Source organism: Vitis riparia, chromosome 3, assembly GCF_004353265.1.
Source record: "Vitis riparia cultivar Riparia Gloire de Montpellier isolate 1030 chromosome 3, EGFV_Vit.rip_1.0, whole genome shotgun sequence".
Taxonomy (NCBI): domain Eukaryota; kingdom Viridiplantae; phylum Streptophyta; class Magnoliopsida; order Vitales; family Vitaceae; genus Vitis; species Vitis riparia.
The window spans coordinates 18,458,483-18,485,897 of NC_048433.1; the positions used below are offsets into that span (position 1 = coordinate 18,458,483).

Consider the following 27,415-nt stretch of genomic DNA (forward strand, 5'->3'; position numbering starts at 1 on the left):
GCAAGCCAAAGAGATACAGGGATCATGAGCAAATTTTGCGGGGTTGGTCTTTGGGAATTTAAAGGGTTACTCTTTTCTATTTTGCTTCAACAAAAAACTAATAAATTAACAAAGATAAAACAATTTAGCAGTATTTGCATTCTTTGTCAAAAGGGAATCTACTGCCATGTTGGTGTTCTTTTTTTTTTTTTTTAATTCATTATAAAAATGTTACTCAAAGCCACAATTTCACTATTGTTACTAAAAACACAATTTGAAATTGCAATTTTATAATTGAAAATATAAATTAGAGCTCCATTTGAGGTAAAGTCTTTTTCTTTAATTCAGATTTTATTATTATTATTATTATTAATTTAGAAATTTGGGAGAGGACCCACTTTTCTATTTCGTTCAAAAAGTTGTTTGGAAAAATCACGTGAGGCAACAAATTTTATGAGAATCAAACACCAAAAAAGTGGCCTTAGTAAAAGCCAAAATCATGTAAAGCAGTACACTGATAAGGAGCTTTTTAAAATTTTTATTCCTAGCTTTGTTTGAAGGGTAAAATTTTAAAATTTTAAAAATTTCTTTGGTACCACTCTTTATTTAAGGTAATTACCCACGTTTGACCCAAATAATAAAATAAAACGTGTAAAGTATATATCATTAAAAAATTTACAAAAACTTATTAAACCGATAAAAATGATCCATCGGTGAGAAATAATTATATGCATTTCATATATATCTAAATATTATAATTTTTTATAATTTAATATTAAATATCAAATATAATTTGTTATTTAATGAACTACCTAACTCTTTAAAAAAAAAAAAAAGTTCTATCAACTACCTTTATACTCTCATTATTCATATATAAAAAAGGATATTAATTTAATATAAAAATTAAATAGTTTCAACTATCATATTAAAAAATATGTGGGATGTGTTTTAATAAATCAAATTTAAAACTTTTTAAGGGAGAAAATTTAAAATTTGTATTATATGAAGAAGATGAAGGATTTCAAATGATTACATGTATCAAAGGTAATGTTTGATATATTTTTATTTAAATATAAATTTTATAGGTAGAAATATTATGTTAAATAGCAAAAATGTAATGATCTATAAAATTTAAATTTTAGAATTTTTTATGATTTTATTATTAATCAAATTAAGATAATTTAATCTTTTGTTATAAAATTGTTCTTAATATATATATATATATTTTTTTTTTTTGTGTTCATAAATTAAATTTGAAAATAAAGTTTTATATGAAGTTTTAAAATGGGAGAGGACCCACTTTTCTATTTCGTTCAAAAAGTTGTTTAGAAAAACCACGTGAGGCCATAAAGACAAATTTTATGAGAATCAAACACCAAAAAAAGTGGCCTTAGTAGAAGTCAAGATCATGTGAAGCAGTACACTGATAAGCAGCTTTTTAAAATTTATATTCCTAGCTTTGTTTGAAAGCCCAAAATCTTATCTGAATCTCAACATTCTCTCCTTTGTTCTCTTCATCCCACTTTATTTCAATTAAATTTTGTTGTTCGCACTATTGTTTTATATTCCTAATTTGTTTGAAAGACCAAAATTTTGTCTCCAATGTAAATAATATCCTCCCTTTGGTACAATGGATTAGGCTCTCATTTCTCCAAACTCTTAATTTACTGATTTGAGCTCGGGTTTAAACTAAATAAATATGAAAAAATAATTAGTCAAACCCACAAAAGTTTGTTAGATTTGAATTAGATCATGCAAACTATCCCAAGTTACACCAATATCTACATACCACATTTTGTCAATATCCAAAGAAAAAAAAATGTTTTGTCACACTCGTAGAAAAATAATTATAAAATAAAAACTTTCTAAAAGCAATTTAACTTTGATTCACTCACTAGTGAAACATAGTACTTAAGATAATCAAATGTAGTATAAGAATGCTCCCAGATAATACCTTTGACTTGAAAGTGTATAAATATTAATTATTTTTGTATAGCAGTATAAAATTTGTATTTTATAAATGTTGGTTCTATTTTGTGGTTTTTTTTATATGAATGTATAAAAATACACTTTCTCATTTAAGAAATTTTTTTAACATTTTTATTAAATTTATTTTAAATTTTTAGAGAGCTTTTTGGATTAAAAAAAATGATTAATTTCATTCATCTCCCGTGAGGTTTCAGTTAAATACATAATTCTTATAGGTTTAAAATTTCATCAAATATCTCATTTATCATTTTTATTTCTTATTTTCACTCAGCTTCTATCTCACTTAAAATAAGGGGGGTGTATGATAAAATTTAGATATATTTAGCCAAAATCTCGGGAGAGATTAATGAAATTAATCATTAAAAATTTTAGTAAAGTTATTTTTATTTTCAGCCAAATATTTTTTTTCAATTTTTAAAATTTTACCTTCTTGATTTATTTTTTTGGAAAAAAAAAAAACATAATGCATCTTAGTGAAAGTCTTCATAAAGAAATTATTTTTTGCAAGGGAGAGTTGATGTTTTGTTGTCTTTCTATTTTTCCCTTTTTTCCCTTTTTATATTTTAAAATTAAAAATATGTAAACAAAGAAATTTTAAAATAAATTAAACTAAACATTTTTATTTTTAGGGCTTTTTAGAATTTGTGTTGTTTTCGTTTAAAGCTTTGGACTTAATTGGTTAAGTTTAGAATTATTCAAAACATCCACTTAACTTTTCCCTCCATTCATTCTTTTTTTTAAAATAAATAAATTATAAATATGAAAATAATAAACTACCTTCTTCTTCAACCTTACAACCCCGTCCATCCGCCTAAATAAGAAACTTGGGCTTCAATGCTTAGGGCCAGGCTTAGAGGTGGGCCGGCTGGTCTTTCCTTGGAAGTTCTCCAACTCGATGGTGGGTATGGAGGTAACGGTCAAATTTACAGCCCCTTACAGGTAGTAAAACAAACAGTGGAAAGCATCGCGACCTTGTGGGCGACCAACCAACCAACCAATCAAACGTTAGAAAGTAGATAAGAGTTTTTCATCTCTGTATAGAAAGCAAAGAAGAGTCAGAACTAACTAGAGGGAGAGTAAGAAGCACCACCACAGTTGAAGGGATGAGCTATGGCTTCCACCACCTCCGCTCTCACCACCACCACCCCTTTTCTGTATCTCCGCCGCTCTCATATCTCCCACTTCACCTCTAATTTCAGGTATATTTCACCTCTAAATCCAAAACCCCATTGTTGGATTTTTGGTCCTCACAGCCATTATGTGTCTTTCAGACTATTTCAAGCTCGAAGATTCAGTTTTAGTGTTTGTTTCCCAAGAAAATTTCTAAGATTTTCACAAAATTGGGTATTTGGTTGGTTTACTGCCCAGAATTTGACAATTTAGGCTTCAACTCTTCTGATTTTTTTTTTTCTTTTTTTGAGGGGTTCTGATTGAATTACAGTCTTCATTCTTTTTCCAGGTCTGGTAGCAGAGTATGCTTCTCAAATAATGCGAAAATATCATCATATCCGTGCCATGGTTACCGAAACCGAGTAAAATTCAAACGATTTGAATGTAGAGCAGAGGATTCTTACACTAATAATAAAGAGATATCGAAAGGAACCTTGATATGGAGAGCAATCAAATTGCCAATTTACTCTGTTGCATTGGTTCCCCTCACTGTGAGTAGTGTTGCTGTGAATACTTCTTTGAGAATTGTGAATCCATGACTATACACATGCATACACACATTGTAAGATAGTATAATGTACACGTGGCTTTACCTGAATGAAATGATATATATACATGGATATGGAGTAATCAAGAATCTAATAGCTTTCAACAAACTGATTGATTCAACGAGTCAGTGAATTTCATAAAATGATTGATTCAACTTGGGACCTGTAGCATGTTAAACCACAAACTTTTCTAAAAGCTTAAGCTTCTAGGATGCAAACCCACAATGTATACCAGGATAGTCCACAATGTATACCAGGAAAGTGAGAAATAAACTTGGTTTCTCAAAATCTAGCAACAACCCAAGAAGTATAGAGAACAGATCTTCTATACTTGATTTTGCAGAGAGGAAAGTGCCAATTTAGGATTAATGTTTTTACAAATATGATGTCAGTAGGATGCAATATCCTAGTGTTTTTTGTGTGAGTCATAAATCAGTGTTTCATGAATTAGGTGTTTGATTGATTAAATCTCATCATTTTCTTTGAAGTATGATGGTTGTTGAAGTGGTGAGAATAATACAGCAGAAAGTGAATGTTCTGCAAGTTTCAACTTGGTTATATGTTATTTGGTAAGTATATGTATGTTACTTACCATTCAACCACAAATTGGTTATATGGGTTCAACTGTATTATACCATTTAGAGCTTATGATGAGAGATCGGGTATAGTTTTGTGGAAGATGTCTATCTATCCATGCATCTATCTATCTGCCATGATGCATCTCTTCTCTTTAGGTCAGTTCATCTACATCCATCCATTGAACCATGCATCTGTTCATCCATCAAATTTATTCCATCCATTGATCTATCCATCCTTCAATATATCTATCTACTCAATAAGTCTCTCTGTTACACTCATTAAGAAACTTGGGTTTATGAATGGAACTAGGCATTATGTGTAGGCATTCTTTGTTGGAGGAGATGGACTCCAGGCAGAGGTGTATTACTTGTATTGAGTGCTGTATTTCTGTTAAATTTTCTTTCTTGTTAAATGGTGCTTCTGCTAGTTTCCTTCAGATTTTCAGATGTTCAGGACCAGGGTATCACACTCCCCATACCTTTGTGTTGGTTATCAAGGTGTTTAGCTGTTTGATTTCTAGGGTAGTGGAAGTGGTTTTTCCCGTCATGGAACAAGATGGGATCAAGATTTGGAGGAACTAGTTTTTATACCACCCCAAGTATATTCTGCTGGGCTTCTAAGCCATGTCAGGTTTGAAAGCTAACCTGAATAAGAATGAAGTTAACCTGGTAAGTGAGTATGGATAATGTGGAGCCTTTGGCTGCTATTCTTAGATTTGGGGTGGGGACACTTGCATTTTGCAGTACAGGCTTGTCATTTGGTGGTTCTTTTAAATCTACAGCTGTTAAGGGTTCAGGGATAGAGAGCTTTGATTGCCCCATGGACAAGACAGTATTTCTCTGATGCGGGTAGAGTCACACACATGAAGTGCATGTGATCTAACTTGCTGATTTACTCATGTCCACCTTTGTTATTCCAGTATATTAGTTTACAAACAATTGTTAAAGCTTCAAAGGGACTTTTCATGGGGAGGGGGAGACAGCTGAGGACCAAAAAGGGTTCCATTTGGTAGGATGTTCTACCATTTGTTCCTATGAAGAAAGCAGGGTTAGGTATTAGAAATTTTCTTATCCTAATGAAGTCGTGGTTTGGCAAAATGGCTATGAGGATAAGCTGTTAACCGTATTTATTGAGGAAAGCTCAGGGGGTTGGAAAAAGAGTGATGCATGAGGGTGAGTGCAGGCTCAATTGTTCATGGCCTTTGGCACACCCTCCTAAAAGGATGAAATGCCTTTCATGGTTTTGCATCTCAGTGGGGGAACCGACTCAAATTTTGGCATGATGTCTAGTGTGTCTAGAGGCCTCTCAAGGACTCAGTTCTTGGTCTTTTTGCCTTGCCATCTGATTGAGAGGCTTCAGTTGCTGTCAACTGGAGCTCAGAGGACAGGTGAGGTATCATAGTCCTCATTTCTTCAGGAGTTTCCATGACTAGGAGCTCAAGACGGCAGTATCTTTTATGGCTTGCATTCATAACTATTCTATTAGGAAGGACAGGGAGGATTCCCTTAGTTGAAAATCATCTAAGAGGAATGGTTCCTAAGCCTGTTTAGGTGTGTGCAGAAGGGAAAGGAATAGGAAGATTGTCAGAGGCATGGAGCTTCCACTATTATACTTAAAAATCCTTGTCTTATGCATCTTCTTTTATGGGTTTGGTAGGGAGCTTATATTTTACCTTACCTCTTTGATTTTGTAGAAGGTTTGCTGACGTTCTGATCTTCTTGGCCTTAGTTCATGCTCTTTCTTTTTTTTTTCGTACGGCACGCCACTTATTCATTTCAAACCATGAGTCTAGGAAGGTTGGAAGAATGCCATGCTTTGACACAGACACAGCTCGTCATAAGTGTCTATGCCCCATAAACTGATAGGCATAGGTTCATGTATGGATCTAGGCACTATTGATCTTGTGTTTCTGCACTATCATCATAGAAATGTCCAGTGGACTTATTGAGAAGAAGATGCAATTCCGATTCTAGGATGACTGGTGATGAGAGGAAGCTTTAGGATAAAGAACTAGAGTTAGAGCTGTTGATGGCTATTAAAACTGATTTGGTTTGATCAATTGCAATTTATACAGCGTTTCATATCTGTTCACTTGAGATATACTCGAGCATTTCATATCTGCCAGTTTTGATTCTATAAAGCTTACTCTCTCTAGTTTCAATGAACAGGTAGGCAGTGCCGCGGCTTATTTGCAGACAGGCCTATTTTCAGCAAGGCAGTATTTTACTCTCTTGGCTTCCTCAGTTCTTATCATCGCTTGGCTCAATTTAAGGTGAAAACATTACTGTTTCATGCTACTGCATTTGGATATAATGTACGATATACTAACAATCCCTTTTGAGGGGAAATTCATGAAACATCCTCAATATATTTCTGAAATTTTGATAATTCATTTCCATCTAGTATTAGTGAAGATCTATGTACTTTGCATTCCTCTTCCTATGTTAGGTGTCGAATCATTTGTAGACGTGGCATTTTGTGATCTAGGGCTAGCATTCAAATATATGGCTTTTTTGTCACCACCAACCTATATATACTTCTCATGCATAAATTTCTTACACTACACATCATGGACTTATCAATTAGGTATGCGAATGGGTAGGGCCTTCTTGGCTTGATTCTCGAAGGCTATGTTTGGTTCACAAAAACTTTAAAGGAAAACATAGAAAATGAAATAGATAAAAAGTAGAAGGAAATAAAAAGTAAAGAAAAATAAAAAATAGATTTAAAGTCAATTTTTATTTTTATATGTTATTTCAAATTCATTTCACTTATTTTAATTCTTCTATGTAAAAATTAAATAATTTAAAAATTCATAAGTTTCTAACTAATTTTAATTATATTTAATTTTCTTTTGTATTTTTTATATCAAAAACAAACATAAGGAAATCATTTTCTAGAAAAAAATAAATAAATAAATAATAAAAATAAATTATTTTCTCATACTTTCTCCAAACTAAAACATAGCAAAAAATTACAAAGGAAAGGAAAATGCTTTTCCTTTATAGAAAACTGTGAAAATAGAATATAGTGAGGAAAAGACGAGGGAAAATGTTAAAGAATTTTCCTCCCAGTTTCCTTAAATAAAAGGTGAGGAAAGCTTGGAAAAATTGTATTCCTTAATAATTTAATTTGCTTTGCATCAACTTTTTCTTCTACATCCAAACAAGAGAAACATTTATAAATTTTTTGTTCATTTTTCTTTTCTTATGATTTTTCTCTCTATTTTCTTTTCAAAAACCAAACATAGCCTTAAAGACCAGTTTCTCTCTAAATTATCTTCATGACAAACTACAACCTTGTTGTCTTTGGCAGCAACGATGTGTACGATTTTGACACAGGAGCAGATAAGAACAAGAAAGAATCTGTTGTAAACATGGTTGGCAGGTAAGTTTTATTCTCTTTGCCTTCGTGTTTTTGGTTTGTTCTTTCCATTTTTTTTGTTCTACATTCAAGAATAACAATTGGCCAGTTTTGCTCTGCAATGACTTTGGAAAGTCGTACAGGGACCCATGCTGCTGCATATGCATTGCTTGCTCTTGGGTTTGTTGGGCTTAGCTGGGCATCCATGGTGGCTGGAAATTTTCGAGCAATACTATTACTGGCTTGTGCAGTTACTTGTGGGTATATATATCAGGTATGGAGAATCATTTCAGATTTTGGTATTGGTTAGTTGAGAATCATTTCCAAATTTATGGTAATTTGTGAGGAGTCAGATAGGAAGTTATTTTTTTGAAGAGACAACTTCAGCTTCTGAACTATTGAATTTTGAAGTTGTCTTTTGAAGAAATGAATGTAGGGGATTTTGAGAAAATACTGCATTTTTACTTCAATTTGACTATTGGATTTTGAAGTCAGACTAATTTTGAAAAAATGTAGCATTTTTTAAAAATTATTTTTAAAAATATGGTAGTTGAAGATCATTTCCAATTTTACTATAGCTTGTGAGGTTGAAGAACAACTTCAAATTTTAAAATTTAATTACATTTAAATTATTTCTTCAAATGACAACTTCAATGCAATGTAAGTCTCTTCTAGAGACAACTTCCTATTAGTACTTCACAAATTGTCGTAAATTTGGAAAGATTTTTTTCAATAGTTATAAATCCCGAATTACTTTTATAACTACTAATTTTATAAATATTTTGTTAAAAAACTATAAAAATATCAAAAACCATGCATTTACCAAGAATAATCTAGCCTTTAGACAACTAAGTTCAAAATTTGGACTCCTTGCCCTTTTGACTCAACTTACATATTCTATCCGCCATACACCTCTTCCTAGGTTGGCTAGATTGAACCCTTTGATTCATTTTAAGTTCGATTCAATTTGAGGTAAAAGGTTTTTTCTAACTAGACTAACCCTAACACACCCGATCTTCCAATAAAATATTTTTATATTGTTGAGTTTATGTCATTTAGGTTTGTACATCTTGTTTTATTTTAAGTTCAATTAAGTTTGAGTAGGAGTTTTTTTGAAGTAGACTAACCCAAACACACTCGATCCCCTCATAAAATATTTTTATATTACTAGTTTCTTATCATTAAATATTTTTATACTACTAGCTTTTTATCATTTAGGTTAGTGCATTCAGATAGCTCAAAAAATAATATTTGTTGATTTATACTTGAGCTAAGAAAGTAATATAGGTTATTGATAAAACAATACTTTTGAAGAAAACCCAAAATTTGAAAATGAAAAAAATAAATAAAAAATAATTAAGCTCAAGTGGATTGTTCAATTCAATCTTGGCCATCACATGAATTGATTTTATTTAGTTAGGAAGGTTGTTTTCATTAGATATATTTTCCTAATGGATTGATTTGGTTTGATTATCTTGGATCGAGTTTCAATCATCTCATCTGAAAGTCAATTAGCATTTAATGAAAGTAGGCTAAGCCTTTTATGACATTTGATCACTATCCAGACTTAAGAGTATCATTGTCATATCCAAACAAATTAGAAATAAAGCTAAAACCCAAATCATATCCACTCCTACCTCTTCCTAACGCAGAGAGCTTCGCCTTACCATGTTCACATTCTATACGTTAAATCCAAAACAAGTTAACACCTATCCTGTACTGGGTATTTGTTTCAGTGTCCACCATTTCGGTTAAGTTACCAGGGTCTTGGAGAGCCTCTGTGCTTTGCGGCATTCGGTCCTTTCGCCACCACTGCCTTCTACTTGATGCAGACAGCTACAAGGTTTATTATATATGGCTGTTTTGCTTACTTGCTGTTGCATATATAGCATTTGATTTAAGCTATGTGTAGGTGTTCTTTAACGTTGGTTTTTGTGGTTATGGTAGTGAGATGATCTCTCCTCTGGTGACTGCCACAGTTCTTTCTGCATCACTTCTTGTTGGTTTCACAACAACCCTAATCCTCTTCTGCAGTCACTTCCATCAGGTAGCTCTTCACCCGTGAATTTTTTTCTCTTGTTGGGTTGTTGCATATCAGCTAACATGAATGGAGCTTGACCCAGGTGGAAGGAGATAGAGCGGTTGGAAAAATGTCGCCTCTAGTGAGTATAATTATGTTTAATTGTATGCTTTGGAGTATAATTATGTTTAATTGTATGTTTCGATTAAGCTAGCAAAGTAACACACTCCCTCAAGCCCATACTTAGGGGGGTGTAGGTGAAAACTGAAAATCGATAAAACCGATCCTATCCAACCAAAACTGATGCCATGAAGGTACAAAGCAAAAATGCTAAGAATGCCCTCAAGTACATACCTAAAGATGTTTTTTTTCTCATTTTTTTTCTTTTCTTTCACTTTTCCTCTATATTTTCTTTTTCTTATAAGTATGAAATATAAACTGGAGAGCTAGTTTGGAAGTTTTACCATAACTAATCTTCATAGAAAATACCATATTCACATGACCATTTTTTTTTACATTTATTCTTAGATTTTGTCCCTCAAGCAAAATTTTCCCCATAACCCTTCAACAATTTCCCAACTAAAACAAAATAACATGTTTTTTTCCCTTTAATGTAGGTTAGGCTCGATACTGAGAAGGGCTCAAGGATTGTAAAAATGGCAATGGCGATGCTCTACTCGCTTCTATTAGCTTTTGGTCTAGCCAAAACTCTTCCCTTCACTTGCATAGTAAGCTACTTTCGAATTGTTAAAACTTCTCATTTGATTTGAAGATTAAGAACATCCTAATTTTAACTTTTTCCTTCATTATAGTTCTCTTGTGCTCTAACAATACCCATGGCGAAGCTGGTTGTTAGCTATGTTGAAGACAATCACAAGGTAAGTGATTTTTCCAATACAAATCCACTCTCTTTGTTGATTAGCTAATTGTTATTGGGAGTGAATCATCTCAAATGGGAGAATGATTTAACATATTTGGGTCATATCGTGTCACATTCATATCAAGTCATAATCATATCAACACATTACAACAAATTAAATGGGTCGAGACGACCTTCAACCATAACAAGACTCGTTTAATAAGCGGGTTAACTAGACTAACAAAAATATAATTAATCTTAACCTAAACCCACTATTTCTTTTTCTTGACAATTTGATTCAATGGTAAGTCAACCCAAAATAACATGAGGTAGCTAGCTTCTAACTCAATATTAGAAAGAAATCAGAGGATCATATTCTTAATGGATCGGTTTTTGGTTATGAGAATTTCCCATACCAAACAGATTCTAACTAGTGGGCTTGGGAAAAATCACATTACAGGACAACTCGAAGATCTTCATGGCAAAGTATTATTGTGTGAGATTACACTCCTTATTTGGAGCTGCATTGGCTGCTGGGCTTGTGGCAGCTAGATTACTCACCAAAAGATAACGTTGGAAGCTGATAATCTTCCCTACTCTACGATCTTTGTTCGACGCATATGGTTCAGCAGACGGATTCGGTTTTTTTGGTAAACAGTGGGTGGCTGCAACCCACCGGAAGATTGGCAGGGCGGCATTGAGGTGAGTTGTGAAGGTGGTGAGTTGCAAGAGCATTTTAGTTAACATTGAATGTAAAGCTTTTGTTACTCAAAGGTGGTTTAGATAGTTGGCTTGGAATGAGCTTCGCACCTGCCAGATTTTGAGAAAAAATAAATTTTATTTAATCAAAATTAAAAATTTTAGGATGAGTCATAATCATGAATATCTTTCTTTAATAAAGTATTTTTAAAATATAATTTTTAAACATAAAATTCAATTGCACCATAGTAGTAATTATTTTTGCTTTTTTACTCTTTTTTTATTGTAAAAATTAAGCATTAGGGCAAACGAGGTTTTTAAGGTAATTTTTTTTAAATAATTAAATCATTCAATATGTTTTTAAAGATGGTAATTTGATTAGTTATATAAAAAGAAAAAACGGGCTTATGTTTACATTTACTAAATATCGAGACACATCCACTTAGGAAAGGAATAAATTGCCCCTTTCCAACCCTACCCTTTTTAATTAAAATATTTTTCATCCCGTCCCATTAAAAAAAAAAACTAGACATGATGGAGCAGGTATGAGAAATTCTCCTAATTGTCCCATTTTAACTTTTGTTAAAAATAAATAAATAATAAAAAATAAATCTACCATCGAACCTGCCACCTTCAACTTTTAAAAAAAAAAAAAAAAAATCCACAACCTATCTCGAGTTTTTTAAAAAATCATAAATCTATCACAAACCCATTTATTTAAATTTCAAGTCAATCCTGTTAGGGACGAGACAAGATAGGTACCTAAAAAAAACTTGTCTCATTGTCATCCCTACATTTATTTTATTTATATATTTGTTTTAATTTATGCATCATTATTATGTTTGTACCATGTAAGTATATGTGAGTCCATTATTTGTGTAAATTTTTACAAAATTATGTTATAACTATACTTTTAAAAATAGTTAAGGAATAATTTAGAGATGATTTTGAAATGAAATTTTTTTTGAAAAATTGAAAGAGAAAAAATACATTTGATAGTATTCGGACTTGCAATGCCAAACATCATGAACATGTTAGATGATAGTGTGTAAGACAATGGTTTTTTTTTGTTTTTTTTTTTTTTCATTCATATTTAATTCTTTTAATGTGTTTAAATGTGATTATGTAAATGTGTTTAAATATTTTTCCTCTTTCTTTTATTTAAATCACTAAATTTATTTATTTTTAAATTAATTTTTTCTTTTTAAATATATAAAATTAAGGATATTAAAATTGAATAAATTTTGTTTGAAATTTGTTAAATTAATTTGTTTTAAAATGGAAAATTTTATTTTTATTATTTTAATTGAAATTAAAAGAATAAAGAAAAAGTTATTTGCAACACCTCTTGTTTTCTAAGCGTTAGATAAATTATATTATTAAATCAATATATCAAATCATCAAAATAAAAACATAAAAAATTTAACCATTTTCTTCACATCTATATAAAAATGAGCATTTAATTAAATAAATCATTATATGGTTTAAAAACCGAGATTATTATTTTCATTTTTATTTTTATCATTATATTTTACAATTTAAGTAACTATATTCAATTTTATTTTATAATTTAGGAAAATTCTATTTTACATAAATTTAAATAAACATATTTAATTTTATTTTACATGAATATTATAAAATAAAATAAAAAATCAAGTTTCAACTTATATTCAATATTACAACCTATTAAAGTTACAACAATATTATTTCTTAATCAATTCATTTACTATGATCCTAGAGAAATATTAGAAAACAAAAATCTTGATCCATATTATTAAATTATTGATAGAAAAATATAATTAATATTACTCCATATAATAAATATAGAATGATTCTACATATTTAAAATATATAGTATAACTTATAACATAAATTAATTTAAAATATAATGTATATATAATTGAACTTAAAACCAATTTTTTTAAAACAAGATTCACAAACATGGGTAAACAAGCCTTAAATTTGACAACTAAAAAACTATTTTTTATTTTTTATTTTAAAGAATAAAAATAAAATATTTTCAAACATCTTTTGATCATTTTTTTATATTTTTCCCTTATTTTTTTTAATATCATTTTAAAATATAATTATATAAACACATAAAATAATTAAAAATAAAACATCAGGTATTAAAAATATTTAAAATAGGTTTAAAATATTTTAATTTCTAAAACAAAGTTTTGTTCTAAAAAAGATTAAAAAACAGTTTTTCCAAATTGTTACTGTTTTCAAATTTTAAAAGTAAGTATACATTTTTGAAAAATATTTCAGACTTTTTAGTTAGAAAAAAGTCTGAATTTTGCTCCTGAAAATAATTAAAACCTATTTCAAGAATTATCCTCAACTGTTTTTGAGCCCGCCATCTTGTTTAAAAGAAAGCGTTATTGGTGATATTAAAAATATGAAAGGCTTATCCAAGAACATTATTAAAATACCCTTAATTTTGCCCAAAATTACATTCATCCACCAGAGAAGCAACCTATCAAAGAATTCATATTCGTTCCACATTGTTTTTGAAATTTGGGATTTCCTACTTCACAGAAACTGTAAATACTTAAAAACAGTCATGCCAGAACTTGCTTCATTCCCACATACCAACTCTTTGAAACAACTCTCAACTTCTCTACTTCTATATCAACCAAATCAGATTCAATCATCCACCTAACCAATGGGAAAATGAAAAATACAAACCTATCATGTTCTATTTCATAAGAGAGAATGGTAGAATCACAAGCAATCATCAACAACAACAAAGAACTGCATTATATAACACAAAAAACTTTTCTTACACTACAAAACACCTCGGAAAAGAAAGCCCCATCAATGTTGATTGACTTAAAGCCCGTCTGGTAGTGATTTCAGGAACCGCTTCAAACCTTTTTAATACTTGAAAATTTTTATCATTCAAGTGATAGAAGGTTTGGAAACGTTTTATAAAATCAATGATAAACGCACTCTTAGTTCTGTTGGGTAATATTTTTAAAAACAGTTTTTTATAGTAATTCTTAAAAATAATTCTTGGAAACATAAATATAAAGAACAGTTTTCGCAGTTGATTCTCAATGATGGCATAAATGTACATTTATGTACAATACGAAAATTTTCAAAAAAATGTTTTCTATCAGAAGTGTACCAAACGATGAGAAAAACTATTTTTTGTTCTAAAGAATAGAAAACCGTTTTCTAGAACAGACCCTAATGGTCCAACGTCTTGAGGATAAATCCTACCAAATCCCGAGTTCAAAACTGGGTTCAACACAATAGACGAAGACTCAGAGGTCCCAAAGCACCATAACATCAGAGGGTCTACAACACTCAGGAAGCATTAGGCATATACCAACTGTCACAACAATCACTGAAAACACAAAACTAACCCAACTCCAGTAACAACACAACACAAACCAGCAGCCAACAACCTTGAGGGAAATGAAGTAAAATGCTTTGGATGCTCAGGACCTGAATTCAAAATGATGATCAAATGGGCTCGTAAGTCTTGGGACAAGGAAGTTGAAATGCTTTCCATTGATGTTCTAATGAACCATGATGAGAGCTACATAGGCTCTTTCAGTCAGCACAGAGCATTTGCAAAAGGAATCACAACAAAAAAATTTCACACAACAGCAGAACAACCAACCTTTACATCCCAACTACTTCAGGTTGGGTATGTAAGATCCACAGCAAACAAGAGCATACTTTCAACAGCATCATAACCTTCCAAAATGACAGCAAATATCTGATCTAAGTACAAAGTGTAAAAGCAAAAGCCGCAATATTGACCAAAAATCCACCCAGTTCTTAGCAATCCGTAAATTGACACTGCATAAGAACATCATGTTACAACAACTAATGAAACATAACTAAACCCCTCGGTTTTGAAACTCCAGACTTCTAACCTGAGGTCAATTGGGCAGCAATAGACATTGACAACTTAAATTTTGTGACATGAGCATCAGCTCCTATTAGTTCCTGCTCCAAAATCAACCCTTTCCCTGACCTATCTCTTAGGTTCAGGTCACCAATGTTTAAGGTTCCCTGTGCCACCACATGGATACCAATTCTCAAATAACACCAACCCCAAGGAAAGCTTAGGCTACCAACCACTGAGTTTTTAACTAGTGCAGCCAATAAACAGAAATTACTGAATTCCATGGCATTCATAAGATGGACTAAAATATGCCCCTTTTAGAATTCAGATGGCTATTATATAGTTGATAATGCTCTTCAAATTTGATTCATGCAATCCAAGAAAATTAAAATTCAGTAAGCATGTAAGCTTCTTTACTCATCACCAGGTGCTAATTCCACCATCCACAGACTCTGGCTTTCACAATGTCAGCCAAACTTGCTCTTCTGAAATTGTGACATCACAATCATTTCTAGTTCTTTTAAGTCCATCAATCATATCCTCCACATTCTGGATAAACAAACCCATCTTCTTAAACATATAAGAGATAAAAATATTCAGGATGAAAACTAAAGAGGCATGAGTTCTCTTTAAGTCACATCACTCAAATCCTCTAGATTTTGGATACAAAGACCCATCACCTTGAATCCATAGGTGAAAGAAATCTGAGATGATAAGTAAAGAGGCATAAGTTTACTAGAAAACAGGATGTAGTGAGAACTAGACAAGCTCCACCACAGAAGTGCTAACTGGTTTCAGTATTCCATAGTACCATAACCAAGTAAGTTTCACTTTAATTAGTAGGAAACTGTTGTCTTTCTCAACAATTGAAACTTTTCAACAGCACTAAACAATCATGCCAAAAAGCATAAAGTGTTTCACTCAAATTAGTGGAAAGCTATTGCCTGTCTTGACAACCACAGCTCTCTGATACTACTAAATAAATTCTGACAGAAGGTATACTGAAGCATGTTTTTCACTAAGTTATTTGGGAACTACAGTATTTCTCAACAATCAAAATCAAAAGTCGACCAAGAGCAGCTCTTGTTGGTCATTTAAAGCAGACTTCTGTAAAGCTTTTTAATGTGTACTATTCGTCCTTGAGTTCAAGGGAAGGTCAAATCACAAGCTAAAGTGTGCCAAAAAAACTTCTATCATATGAGAAGTCTTGAAAAGAACAGGTCTTCTTAAATAAGCAAATCCACGTGTAAACCAATGAAAATTATGTATTATATGACACCTTATATGACCACCCTCCACTCAAATCATGGTTGGATGTTTATTATACTCCCACTTCAATTTTGTACTAGTTAGAGATAATAAACTTCAATACCCATCATAAAAGCACATCCCAAATAGCTTATTATGGGAGTTTCACAGAACATTCAATAATAGAGCAAGAAAAAGTGCATGTTCAGTAGCACTTCAAACTATCCACCTAACCAGATAGAACCAGACAGAACCATCAGGAGAAACAGCATTTTTGTACATAGTGACTCCAAGAACTTTTCGTTCTCAAACACTCAACCAAACAACAAGCGCATCTTGGTTCCTCTTTTAACTTTACCAATACAGAACCTCATCCTGGAGTTAAATATCCTAAAATTACCAATCCAATAACCAATTTCAGTACAGTAGATGAATTGAATGAGTCCACAAACTACTTTCTGAAAGTCTTCAAGTAATCAGAAACTACTCCCACACACTAAAATTCATTCATGTTAACGCTATGGGGAGGCCATCAAGGTAAGCACCACTAAGGCAGCCTCCAAAGGAGTTGTTTTCTAACTTCAGGAACCTCCTTATGTATCTGAGATGTGCTTTTTGATGCACATGCATAGAAAATACTCTGGAGAAACCACAAGCAAACTCACCTTAATAATATGAACCTGAACCTGAACCTCGGCCACTCAAGTATCCATCATTCATGCGACGACTAGGGTAGTCAGAAGGGTAAGAACCTGTCCCTAGCTGAACAAAGAAAAATAGAACCGTAAGGAGCAAATTCTAACACCAAGACCTTGAGCAGGACCATTTTTAAAGAACCAAAGATAAAACATACATCTGATCGAGAAGGCATGTAGTCCCTGGACATATACTCACGGTCATAGCTGGAATACATCCCTTCTTCATTCCCCCGGCTAATATCATCTGCAAGGACTGAAATTTATAAAGTAATGTCCCAAACATAACTTAGCCATCAAGGAAAAAAAAAACATTTGCCAATACCTCTTCTGTACCCAGTAGTTGATGTTCTTGTCTCATACATTCCTCGAGAATGCCCTGAAGAACTTCGCATACCTCCATCATACCCTAGACGAGAACCACGGCCCATCCTAAGAAAATAGTTACAGCAGTCAGCCAAAAGAAGTACGATGCAAGAGTAACAAACCAACCATGTGCAAAAAATTAAGATTCTAGTAATTATGTCCGACCTGATTTGATGTGGTCAGGGGATAAACCCAATAGAGTCAATGGTTTTTTAGACCTGAGATTTTTTCCTACTTAAATTTTTCTGTTCTTGATTTTTAGGCTATTGTTTTTCTTTATAGTTGTCTTCTTTTTCTTCTCTAAAATAGCTGTAATTCTATATATAACCTTGCAAACATAATCCTGATTATGAAAGAGAGATACAATTTTTTTCCCTCAAACCTGCGATCATGGTATCAAAGCTAGGTTATGGAATTGGTAAAAATTCAATCTTCTGGCTTTAATTGCCATAGATTCTCTCTTTAGTCCTAGGCACCATTGTTGGTATGATTTGATGTCAGGAGTTATTGAGGAGTAGATATTTGGCAACTTGTTCCATCAAACATTGACACAGTTGCTGCCACTCTAAGCCTTGCCTCATGGCACTAGAGAGACCCTTCATTGCAGATCACTATGCATAAGCTAAACAGATTGAATTTTCTCATATGTCTTGGTCTGTAAAGCTCTTCATCTTTATAAAAGGAAAAGTGGGGTATTTGACAAGCACAATCAAGGCTCCAAGGGAAGATGATCCAATTTTTTAAACCTGGGACTTGGAAAACTCCATGATCATGGCATTGCTAATGAATCCAATGGAGCTGAAGATTGGACAGACCTACATGTTTCTACTGAGCTAAAGAACTATGGCATGCAGTCGGTGAAAACTACTCTGATATAGGTAATTCTGCTCAGGCCTATAAATTAAACACAAAGATCCAAGAAACAAAGCAAGGTAGTCAGGGTGTAACTAAGTATGGGCCTGTGGCAGGAATTGGATCTGTTCTACGAAGAGGAGTGTGCTGGAGATAGTTCCCGTTTCAAGATGATGATGGAAAAGGAACATGTGTTTGACTTTTTGGCTGGACTAAATAAGGAATTAGATGAAGTTTGAGGGGAAATTTTTGGGAAAGAGCCTCTGCCTTCAATTCGAAGTCTCTCCGAGGTTAGAAGAGAAGAAAACAGAAGATCAATCATGACGGGGAATCCATCCTCAACTACCACTACAGAGAACTCAGCCCTTGTAACTACCGCAACAAAAGCTATGAATGCTGCAATTGAAGGAATTCAAAGAAAGCTGAAGAGAAACAGGTACAGTGTGGCTATTGCAACAAGCCACAACACAATAAAAAAACTGGCTGGAAGTTACACAGGAAACCTCAAAATTGGAAGGGAAACAAGTTTCTTAAAAAAGACATCCAAAGCATGCAAGCTGCAGCAAAAAACCAGTCAGTAAGGAGCGATTGGAACACCTATATAGGTTATTGAATCAGTCCCAACATTCTCATTATCCTTCACCCTCTTTTTCATTGGAATAAAAAATTAATTTTCTTAGTGCTTTTGTGTTGCCTGAAAATAATGTACCCTGGATCATAAATTCAGGACCAGTTTATGTAACTTGTTTTCTACATACTCTCATTGTCCTCATAAGATAGAGATTAAAATTGTTGATGGATCTTTGTTGACTGTTGCAGGAACATGGATTTGCCTCCAATATTTGAGAAGTCTTTTAAAACCAAAGGTATGTAAACTAAAAGGTACCTGGACTTGAAGAACACATGTTTTAATGGTGAGCTGGAGTAGGTGTATATAGATTTACCTCATGTATTAAAGAAGTCTTTTAAAAATGAGAAGGTATGTAAACTACAAGGATGCCTTTACAGGTTGAGGCAGTCTCCTAAAACATGGTTTGATTGGTTTATTAGAATCCATCTAAGGCCATGGATATCTACAAAGTCAAGATGATCACACTATGTTCTACAAGCACTCAAGCGACGGTAAGATTGCTATCCCATAGTGTATGTTGGTGATATCATTTTGACCAGTAACAATCTTTCTGAATGGGGGAAATTATAAAAAAAAATTATGGCCAAGGAATCTAAGATTGAGGATTTCGAGCAGTTGAGACATTTTCTTGATATGGAGAATGCTGGATCCTGTAGTGGTATTTTTGTTTCACAAAGAAAATATGCCCTAGACTTACTTAAGGAGAGAAGATTATTAAGTGGTAAACTAGTGGACATTCCTATTGATCTTAATCAGAAATTGGGGCAAGAGAGTTCAAGCTCAATGGCAAACAAGGGACATCATCAACAATTGGTAGGTAAACTGATTTATGTATCACATACTTGTTCTAATATAGCATTTGAACTAAATGTGGTGAGTCAGTTTATGCATTCTCCAACTGAAGAATACTTTGAAGTTGTCTACTAGAAAAAGGGGTCATGCAAATTCAAGCCTACACTGATATTAATTGAGCAGAAAATAATAAGGATAGAATATCAACATCTAGGTATTGTATGTTTGTTGGAGGTAAATTAGTGACATGGAGGAGCAAGAAACAAACTATGGTCGTTCGAAGTAGTGCAAAAGCTGAACATCGTGTTGTTGCTCATGGAATTTGTTAACTTATTTGGCTATAGATGATACTAGAAGAGTTGCAGATTCCAAGCGAGAAACCTACGAAGTTGTGATAGAAAAACAGTTATTTCATCAAAGTGAACCTTAAGGGAGGACTCATCCGCATGCATGCCACATGTTCCAATAAGAAAAAAGTTAGTGGGACATCTTCACCAAAGGCCCTTCAAAAGCAACCATTTGATGTCTTAACAAGCAAGTTGGAAATATTGGATATTTTTAAACAGCTTCAGGGGGAGTATGGAAAAAATTAGGATTCTAGTAATTACGTCTGACCTGATTTAATGCAATCAATTAGGGGATAGAATCAATAATATCAACAATTTTTTAAAACTATGATTGCTTCCTATTTAAAATTTTCTGTTCCTGATTTTTTGGCTATGGTTTCTCCATATAACTGTTTTCTTCTTCTTTTGTATGCTAGCTGTAATTCTATATATAACCTTGTAAACCTAATTCTGATCATGGATGAGAAGTACATTTTTTTCTCAAACCTGCGTTCACTTGTAGATTCACTTCCATAATGGTCGTCATAGGGCAATCCTGAATTGCTCCCCCCATAATCAAAACGGGCCCTCGAGTGCCTAATTGGAGGCTCAGCATAACGAGAATGAACTTCCTCCTAATGAAAACCAGTGAAACTTAATCAGAGTAGAGATTGCTACAACAAAAGCAGAAGGATTAAACTAGGCCTCAATAAGATGACTCACCATTGCTGAATGGGAACGTTTTGAACTGGAAATAGAACCATAATCATGCCTATGACCATCATGATAGTTTGTGGGTCGTTCCAAATATCGGTCATAGTCATCATCTTCATAAAGAGGAGCTCTATGACCAGCAGCACGAGAAACATTTCTAGGAGGACTGTCCAAATACTCAGATCTATGTGAAGAGTAATTATCTTTATAATAACGCCTCTCTGTGGGGTCTCTAGCAAAAACAGCTGGCCTAGAAAAGGATTCATCACGTTGAATGTACTCCCTCTTCGTGCTGCTCTTTTCATAAACTGGAACAATCCAAATAAACTCAACATATGTAAGCTGATGATAAAGGAACCAAACAAAATGACATAATTGGTGTCAGTACAATCAGGGTTACACACCAGGTGACCTTCGACCGAAGGAACTCTCTGGGGAAGGAAATCGTCTCCTGCTCCCATCTCTAGTAGGAACCATCTCCATCATTGAGTGTCTATCCCTAGGACCAACTGGCCGCTTAAGACCACCATCATATGCTCCACGCGTTTGCATACTTCTCCCTCCACGACCTGTAAACTTCCAAGAATCCATGCGGGATGAACTAGATCCCCATGGAGCCTTGAAACCTCGACCGCTGCCCTGTGCAACTAGATAACCACCTCGAGCATGCTTAGCAGACTTACCTCTCTGGCGTGGCCTAGACAGCCTTGCTCTAACTTTCACCTGCAAGTAATGCATATATCTTGTGAAGGCATAAAGCATTTGCATTATAATAAAACTAAACTATCAAAAGAGTTTATTACCACATTTTCTAGAGGTCATATGTAAAAGCAATCTATTGAGTTCTATAAAATATTCAAAATCAGCCTACATCTTTTCCTACTACCTTAAAAAAGAGTCTATTCTTCATTGCTTCTTATATATACAAAATCAACGTTGAAAAGTAGCTTTCAGGTCCTATCTACATGATTAGAAAGAACTTAAAGAACCAGAGAGGGAAGATATGATACCATTACAAAGGGTGAGATAGGAACTTCACTAACTTGGCCACTAACTACAAAATTGCTCACCAATTGATTCAAATGATGCTCCTTCAGCATGCAACAATATCCATGACTATCATGGCAGAAGAATTTTATACTTTTAGCCATTTAGAGCAAGTGTTGTAGGAAATTACACTGTTTGTTCAGAAGAACATTATAAGATAGAAGCGATTCATCTGTAATCCCTCCCGGACCAAATTATGAACATGAAATTTGAAAGAGCTAATGGTTCTGGAACATTACCAACCCCTAACGGAAGCTGGAACTCTAGAAACACAGGACATTTAGAATCACGACTAACCTTCTCTATGGTAAGTTCCACATAGATATTCATTTATATAATTTCTAATTATAAAAATCAGAAATCAAATATTCTACAATGGTTGAAAAGTCATAAATGCACTAAGATGCTCTAATAAACAAACAATAAAGCGAGCATGGAACCACAACAACTCACCAGCCTTTCTCCATCAACAAGCTCAGAATTATTAATACTGTCAACACAAGCCACAGCAGAATCATGAGTGTCAAATGTCACAAAACCAAAATCAGTTCTTTTAGCAGCTGGCATATTTCTTGCAAGTTCAATCTTTTCAATCCTCCCAAACTTTTTAAGATAATCCCTGACACGATCCTCATCCCAAGTAGCAGGCAACCCATCAAGGAATATCGTCCTGACCTGGAAAATGGAAAGCATAAAATTCCTCAAAGACATTTCTAAAAACTTAAAATAACCAAAATCATAACAAGAAATCACGTTTGTTCAAGATAAAGTAAAACAACAAACTATGCAACAGAATTTCCTATCATCTGGATGCAGCATGGTTATTAACAAGTGCTCCAAGTATTAAGATATAGTGAGCACTTAAATTGAAAGAAGCAACGTATCATATTGAATTAAGCAATACTTAGACATAGAAAGCATTTCTATCGGAGAATTGGATCTGGACAAAAAATGTGAATGCCAAATAAGAACATGGCCTAGCCTAGTTGGGCTAGTGCACAAGTTTAAGTTTGGTTAAGCCAAAATGAACTGAAGCTTCAACAAGGCTGGCTGAACTTTGGTCATCCCAATCAAGATACAACCATTCGAACTTGAACAACAACCCAACACTTTTTATTTCTTTCTCTCACTATATAGTTTTTTCCCCCTTTTTGTGGGATTCTTACACCTTTAATTTATTCTCTGGTACATGACACATTTTTAAAACACATCAAAAAGAATTAAGGATAATTGATGTGAATGCATTGCATTTTCAAAAAGGAAAAAGGGTATATCGTAAAATAAAGAATAGACAAAGAGTAGAATTTAATTTATTGCCCAAAAAAGAGTTGAAACAAAAAAAGAGTAAAACTTAACCTTGTAAGACAGGTTTTTTTTTTTTTGATTGGAAACCTTGTAAGACAGTTATAACTGATAATTCGATGGTTGTTTCTTAGTTCTTCCCTGACCTATATGAATATAACCTTGTAAGACAGTTATAACTGATAATTTGATGGTTGTTTCTTAGTTCTTCCCTGACCTATATGAATATGATCCTGTTCATTTTATCCTCACTTATCTATTTTGATAGACTCACAATAACTTCAATAACAATTCATTTCTTATAAAAAGGAAAAAATAGCAAACAATTATTTATTTGCATTTTTCTTTTATCTTGAAGGTTGCATGAAACAATTTTGTTTAAAGAACTCAAGCATTGGCGTAGCAACTGGACATTTGTCTTATTGCTATTGCATTCCCATGCCTAGACATAGGCATTGGAGAGGCAAGGAGTAATCATGGTGATGCTTTGACCACAATACAAAGTAACAGTAAAAACTCAAAGTACTAAAATTGTGCCACATACATTTTCACTTTTCTCAGGACAAAAGTTTTTGGTATTTAGAACAAATTTTCCTCATGTTCTACCCCTATGCATAACATCTTTACACATGATTTTTCGCTTTCAAGGAATTTCCTTCTGTGTCATAAGCTAAGACAACTTGATCAAGCAAACTGCCCCACAGAAAGGGAAAAATAACGCAATGTATAATTACACAGGCCCACATATGCCAAGTAAATAGCAAGAGATAATACCAAAGGACTAAAACATCAAAACTCTACTTGGTTCTGAAACATCCTTGATTAAGAGAAAAAGAAACTACTCAGATAGGAACCCGCTAGTATACAAGAACAGTACGAAATAAATATGCAGAAATATTAATGCTATCACAATTATGAGATTTTCTAATCCTTGAAAATGCATCAACTTTTCGCATATAAACCACCAGTAGTCCTTCCTATGTTTAAAATAAATCATTTGCCTCTCATTGCTTCAATTATAGCAAGTAGATGCACAAATCAGAAACAAAGCTAAAGACTTAACTGAAGAATGGCAAGAAAGCACAGAAGAAAAAACATATGAAAGAGGTAGCAGAAGGTCCATCGTTATATAAAGGAGGGAACTGTGGCCTTTATTTTTATTGGAATAGATACAGAAGGTTCTGTCAAAATTTTACAAGATAGGGGGAAAAAAACAATTTGATAGGTGAAAAACATGGAGGTAGGTACAGCAGTAAAGGTAAATGATTTTAAGGGGAAGGAGTGAACAGGTCCCATTAACAATAAACTTCCTTATGTCAGAAAAAGCTCAAAAGGAATGAATATACTACCTATAAATCTGATTAAGATGGGAACAAAAGTAGGTGTTGTAAGCTGCATGAACTTCTAGTTTTTGATAGAAAAGGGCAAACAGTCAATGAACATTAGCTAGAAGAAAAAGAAGAAGAGGAAGAAGAAGAGGAAGAAGAAGAAGGGGCATCAATTTTGTTGTTGACAGATAAGAAAACGCTCTAAATTCTTTGGCAGATAGCTGATATCAGATGAACCTTTTAAAATTAGAAAAATGATATGCGAAATAAGCATATACCTGTGACATGATTTCGTCATCAGGTTCTATGAAAGTGTCTGCAAATGCAACTCTTGCTGTTCGATCTGTACCGAACACAACATCCCTCTTTTGCAAGCGTTTGCAAGCTTCCAAGGCATCTGCCCTGGAAGAGAAATCCAAAAAAGCAAATCCCCGATTCATCCCCTCATTTTTGGTATCTTCAACCAATGTCAAGTCTTCATACTTGTCAACACCGTAGTATGCAAGCTTATCCTTCACCTATAAAATCAAAAACGTCTAACATAAGCTACGATATTCACATAAATTTCTGAGTAGCAACCCAAACCCAGAAATCCAATGGTTCCGAAACACTTACAGCTGCTTTTGTCCATGTCTTGCATATGTTACCAACAAAGAGTGTGTCACTGTCTTGACTTGGAGCTACCCCACATTGCTTTCCATTAATCTGACAATTAAACTCCATAGTCACATGGGATGATCTCATCACAAATCAATAGGTTTCATTTTGAATTAACAAAATGGAACTAAGGGAAAGAAAAGTCTCCTTAAGAATATCTTATTGTTATTTATCAATATGAATGTAAAATTGGCATTCTTCTCACAATATATGGGGAATTTCTCTTTTTTCTGTAACTCTATATGAAAGGAGTGTGACCTAGCATAGTGAGCCAACATTCAAGAGAGCAGCCTCCCAGAAAATATATGAATGAAGCAACTTCCTTCATTGTGGGAAATTTTCAAATTCATTCTTACAAAGGATCAATCTCCAGGTGCTGAATGTGTCAGACCTGAAATGGGTTTACTGGAGCCACTTTGGGGACTTACTTTTTTGAAGCATCAAACTTAGAATGCTAAGAAGAAAATCAAGAAAAGAAAGAAGGCAATACCACTGGATGCTTAAGTTCATTGACAGCACGCCTAGCCTGCTCAACAGTTGCAAACCGTATGAAAGCAAAGCCCTTGTTCTTCTGAGTAAGGGCATTCTTCATAAGTCTCACTTCAGTGATATCACCCACCTGTCTGAAAAAGTGAAAGAGATCACCTTCTGTGACATCTCGGTCCAATCCACCAACAAAGACCTCAAACTCCTTACGCTTTCGACGCTCTTTAACTAAATCATGATGCTCATCTTCATACCCATCCATCATCTCCTCATGTTCACCTCCCACATCATCCTCACCCATATCCTCCTCTTCCTCATCCTCGCCTTCCATCATATCTCCCATCAGGTCATCATCTCCATCAATTCTCTGTTCCCGACATTCCTCTTCTGTTCCCATATAATGCCCCATATCGTCTTCTGCATCAGACTGTGGGTCATTATCTTCAAGCTCCAACCTTTCTGATCTATCCATGTCTCCCACAACAAACTCCTTCTCCTCCTTTTCCTCTGATACAAAAAGATAAAAACAATCAGGCCCCACTTCTTGCAATCAAATATAGTTAATAACAGCTTCAAAGGTTAACAAGCATAATCATGGAAGCTGGTTGATCAGAAAGAAAAATTTTCCTTGAGATTAACACACAACAGTCAATAATTTGGAAAAACAAAAACTACCCAAGTGTTTTTCCCCTTTTTCTTTGAAGAAATTGGGTGACACAGAGCTGAATCTCAGTGTATCAGGCAACAAGGCCAAACTACAGAACAATTTCTGATTACCACATAGCAGAATTTTGAAAGGGCTTATGCAATGAGCTGTTTGGCTTAGTAATGACATAAGTTAGGGAATAATTACCATTGATAAAACAAATTGAACCCAAACACCTGTTTGGCTCCAAAGAAATCTCAAGAAAGAATTTAAAAGTTTCATGCTTGTGGTTGGCCTGGTTGGGTGGAGGTTTTTGCTTTCTCCACTCCCAAGTCAAAATCGCCTTTTTTTTCGCGTTTTCTCAGCTACCAAACAGAACTGCACTTCAACCACTCTAGTAAAACTAATCACTCTTCCAATCATCTTCACTCGCACCCCTAAAAGCAACGCGTGAAGATCTCGATAACAAACAAAACAAGAAAAACTGAGCCTTTCTCCCCTGTTTGTTTTCCAAGAAAACCGAAGAAAAAAAAGGAAAAACAAAACCCCAAAATTCTAACTCTGACTCATCGAAAGGATACATACTAGCCTGTTATAGTTACTTTCAAAAAACGAAAATTAAAGACTCGAAAATCATAAATTTTCTCGGCAACCAAACGGAATCCTTTCAGTACCTCTTGGAGGCTTCTTCTTGAGAGCAGACGCTGTCGAAGGTCGTCTCACGGCGGCTCGCGGCGGCATCGGCGGTCGATTTACGGAGACTGGTAGAGTCAAAGCGCAGCGTTTTGAGAGTGTCGAGAGGCAAAACGCAGCGTTTTGGGAGGGTAGGGCGTTGAGGCGGCAGAGACTTCGCTCAATTATTATGGAAAGCTACTGTGAGAATGGTATTCTATAAAAGCTTGGGTTGACTCCACAGCGTGAAATGCACGCCGTTGATCCTCGCCGTGATTTGATCTAAGCCGTCGGATTTCAGGAGTGGAGCCCATGGGAAAGCGGACGGCTTTTTCCTTGAGAGAGGTGGAGCTTGGGATTGAATTAAAGTATAGGGTCCTAAATGTAATTAATTAGGATTTATTAACTTTTGAGTGATTGTGAGAGTGTTACAAAGCGTTTTACATTTATTTTTTAATTTAGAAACTATCGATAAAATTAGTATTTAAAATTTGAATTACAATTTTTTTTTAATTAATAGGATAATTTTCTCTATCATAAATCACATGCTTTGTAACATGATTTATCTTTATTTAAAAAAAA

At 33.8% G+C, this 27,415-nt stretch overlaps 2 protein-coding genes across 3 annotated transcripts; one reads left to right on the top strand and one right to left on the bottom strand.

The window, feature by feature from the left end:
• Positions 1–2,945: 2,945 nt before the first annotated feature.
• Positions 2,946–11,383, top strand: LOC117909265 (2-carboxy-1,4-naphthoquinone phytyltransferase, chloroplastic). 2 transcript variants are annotated; one of them, XM_034823225.1, is made up of 11 exons: positions 2,946–3,167; positions 3,410–3,629; positions 6,434–6,537; positions 7,581–7,652; positions 7,764–7,902; positions 9,365–9,471; positions 9,576–9,675; positions 9,752–9,790; positions 10,266–10,376; positions 10,461–10,526; positions 10,968–11,383. In XM_034823225.1, exons 1-11 carry the CDS (start codon positions 3,079–3,081, stop codon positions 11,076–11,078), a joined length of 1,158 nt encoding a protein of 385 aa, XP_034679116.1. In that variant the 5' UTR covers positions 2,946–3,078; the 3' UTR covers positions 11,079–11,383. The 2 variants fall into 2 exon arrangements, with proteins under 2 accessions (XP_034679116.1, XP_034679123.1); XM_034823232.1 differs by having other exon boundaries at positions 2,949–3,167; positions 3,428–3,629.
• A 4,973-nt stretch (positions 11,384–16,356) lies between these two features.
• On the bottom strand, positions 16,357–27,023 carry LOC117910908 (nucleolin-like). Its single transcript, XM_034825092.1, has 11 exons — positions 26,836–27,023; positions 25,520–26,022; positions 24,988–25,077; positions 24,651–24,890; positions 22,196–22,417; positions 21,100–21,418; positions 20,705–21,003; positions 20,489–20,616; positions 17,340–17,446; positions 17,173–17,270; positions 16,357–17,081 (listed from the first exon to the last, which is right to left on the bottom strand). The coding sequence occupies exons 1-11, from the start codon at positions 26,900–26,902 to the stop codon at positions 16,986–16,988; spliced, it is 2,169 nt and encodes a 722-aa protein (XP_034680983.1). The 5' UTR covers positions 26,903–27,023; the 3' UTR covers positions 16,357–16,985.
• Positions 27,024–27,415: the final 392 nt, after the last annotated feature.